A 2,678-nucleotide genomic window follows, 5' to 3' on the forward strand; every position below is an offset into this window, starting at 1 on the left:
GAAAGTCTTTGCTTCAAGCCTTGTGCTAACTTCCCAGCTCTTCACCCTTCAATTCCCTTTCCTTGTGCTGAGAGCATCCTATCTGCTTCTCTCCACAAGTCCCTGATTTCACACACTTTAAAGGCACTGGTGGGCGACAAACTCTTCAGAACATACTAACACAACTTTACCCATATAATTGTTTTTTTTGAAAGATCTGTCAATTTTCAAATACAATTAGAATGCACCTGTGACATGTAACTCTTCTTGCATGCACACTGACCAAAGACCTAGGAAGCAATGATGCCAATAACAATTATGAAATGTGTAATGAATATCAATAACAATTTCATGTTTTCATTTTAACAGAATGAAATGGAAGGAGGCAATGAGACACGTGTGACTGAGTTTGTTCTACTCGGAGTTACAGACGCCCCAGATCTCCAGCTCATTCTCTTTTCTCTTACCTTGGCCTTCTACCTTCTAAGTCTCCTGGGGAATAGCATAATTGTGACTGTTGTGGTAACTGAACCCCATCTTCACACCCCCATGTATTACTTACTTGCCAACCTCTCCTTCCTTGATTTCTGCTACTCCTCTGTCACAGTCCCCAAGATGCTTGCAGACATCATGTCACAGAAGAAGACCATCTCCTTCGGGGGATGCATTGTGCAGCTGCACTTTTTCCACTTTCTGGGCAGCACAGAGGCTATGCTACTTGCATCCATGTCCTTCGACCGATATGTTGCAATCTGTCACCCACTGAGATATGTAGTCATTATGAACAATGCTGCCTGCATCTTGTTGGCCTTATTCTCCTGGTCTATCGGCTTCTTGTACTCTTTGTTTCATACCATATTAACAGCCAGGTTGCCGTTCTGTGCATCCAACCGGGTCAGTCATTTCTACTGTGACATCAAGCCCCTTTTGAAGCTGGCTTGCACTGACACCTACATCAATGAGCGCCTGGTGACTGTAATAACTGGATCTGTTGCACTCAGCACTTTCTTTATGATCTTAGTGTCCTATGTATATATTGGCTCCCACCTGATGAAGATAAAATCCTCTGAGAGCAGGCAGAAAGCCTTCTCCACCTGTGCCTCACACTTGACTGTTGTTGTCTTTTACTTTGGTACTGCTTTCTGTACATACCTACGCCCAACCACCAAGGATTCGCTGGATCAAGACAGGATGACTGCCATTTTGTTTACTGTTGTCACCCCTGCATTGAACCCAATTATATATGCTTTAAGAAACAAGGAGGTGAAACGATCGATGAAGAAGTTAATTTATGGTAATGCAGTATGGGTATCTTTGTAAAACGTTCACAACTGTAAAACATGCCTCAAGTTGTGAGATGATTTGTTAAGTGTACACTTTATAGCACCACACTATTATCACTAAGCCTTGAGTCTGCAACTTGTGGCTTTCCAGATGTTTTAGACTAGGACTGTCATGACCCCCCTCAACATTGGAAATGATGGCTAGTGCTGGTAACATCTGGAAAGCCAATGGCTGCAGCCCCCGAATTAGCATCATGTGCATGATACACAGCACTAGTCACACAACAATGTGTTAAAAGATGTAAACTACTGTTAGGCATCACAGCATGATTTTCCACATATCAAACTGGTACCGCAATCGCACAACCTTCCAACTCGCTCACCGACATGCCAAGCGTAAATCCTGTACCTGGTATAGTCTGAAATAATTAAATCTACAAAAATGCAGTAAACCCATTTTCCCGCCTTTGACCGAACTGCAGCCCAAGGCTTGTGTTTTACCATGCCAGCAATGCTACTTCTGTGAAAATACAGAATGCCTTTGCAACTTCACTCAACCCGTCTACTCATGGTTTTTTAAAAGCGTTTTTATTCATGATATTTCTTATAACAAGAAGCAAAATTTCGAATGTGTACCTAAGCAGATATGCCAACCATTCACCTGAAGCACAAGCAGAGGCGTTGCTAGGGGGTGGCTTAGGGGGCTATAGCCCCGGGTCTTTTGGTTGTAGCCCCGGATAGAAGCTCAGGTGATACAACCAAAAGGCTAGCTAGCCCCAAGTCCCGACATTAGCGTAGCCCTGGATCTTTTCCAGACCTAGCCACACCCCTGAGCACAAGTATGCTCAAGAACGTCATTGAAAAGGAAGCATTTAAACTACGTAAACAGCCAAAGGTAACTGCTGATGTTATAGTCCAGCCTAAGCAAAGATCATTATGGAAACTGGGAGCAAGCAACTGAATGAGGAATCATGTGACCAGTGTGGGAATTGGGAGAGGAGGAGAGGAAGGGATGAGGGAAGAATGTAAAATTAGGTGTCTTTGTAAGTCAATGCACACAGATGGACAGCTCCCGTCTAAGAAGGTGGCAGAGAGTACTGAGGTGAGGCAGTCAACAGATTAACCAGGCATTTTAAATATTTGGATATGCCGCATAAAGATCCCAGACATGAAAGAGGTTAAGGGTCAAATTCTAGTTTGGAATTGTTGCACCCGATCAATTCCACTGGCTTCCCGAACCTCACCAATAGGGGGTGGGGTCAAAGAAATCAATCAATGTCTCTGACATAGCCAGTCTTGTTGGACTCCCCAAGGTATTTCTGAGAACAATTCTGTTCTATTTATGGTGATAACCTTGATACTCTTTGCAAGAATGATGCCCTGAAATTAGAGCAACGACCATAGCAGTTTTCGGGG

At 43.6% G+C, this 2,678-nt stretch overlaps 1 protein-coding gene across 1 annotated transcript; it reads left to right on the top strand.

The window, feature by feature from the left end:
• Positions 1 to 354: 354 nt before the first annotated feature.
• LOC138521308 (olfactory receptor 12D1-like) lies at positions 355 to 1,299 on the top strand. Its single transcript, XM_069634086.1, has one exon. It carries the CDS (start codon positions 355 to 357, stop codon positions 1,297 to 1,299), a length of 945 nt encoding a protein of 314 aa, XP_069490187.1.
• The last annotated feature ends 1,379 nt before the right edge of the window (positions 1,300 to 2,678 follow it).

Source organism: Ambystoma mexicanum, chromosome 1p (assembly GCF_040938575.1).
Source record: "Ambystoma mexicanum isolate Mex_15411 chromosome 1p, UKY_AmexF1_1, whole genome shotgun sequence".
Classification (NCBI taxonomy): Eukaryota; Metazoa; Chordata; class Amphibia; order Caudata; family Ambystomatidae; genus Ambystoma; species Ambystoma mexicanum.

Excerpts from the sequence above, each read along its gene's own strand:
- LOC138521308 (XM_069634086.1), top strand. The coding sequence starts at position 355 with ATGGAAGGAGGCAATGAGACACGTGTGACTGAGTTTGTTCTACTCGGA.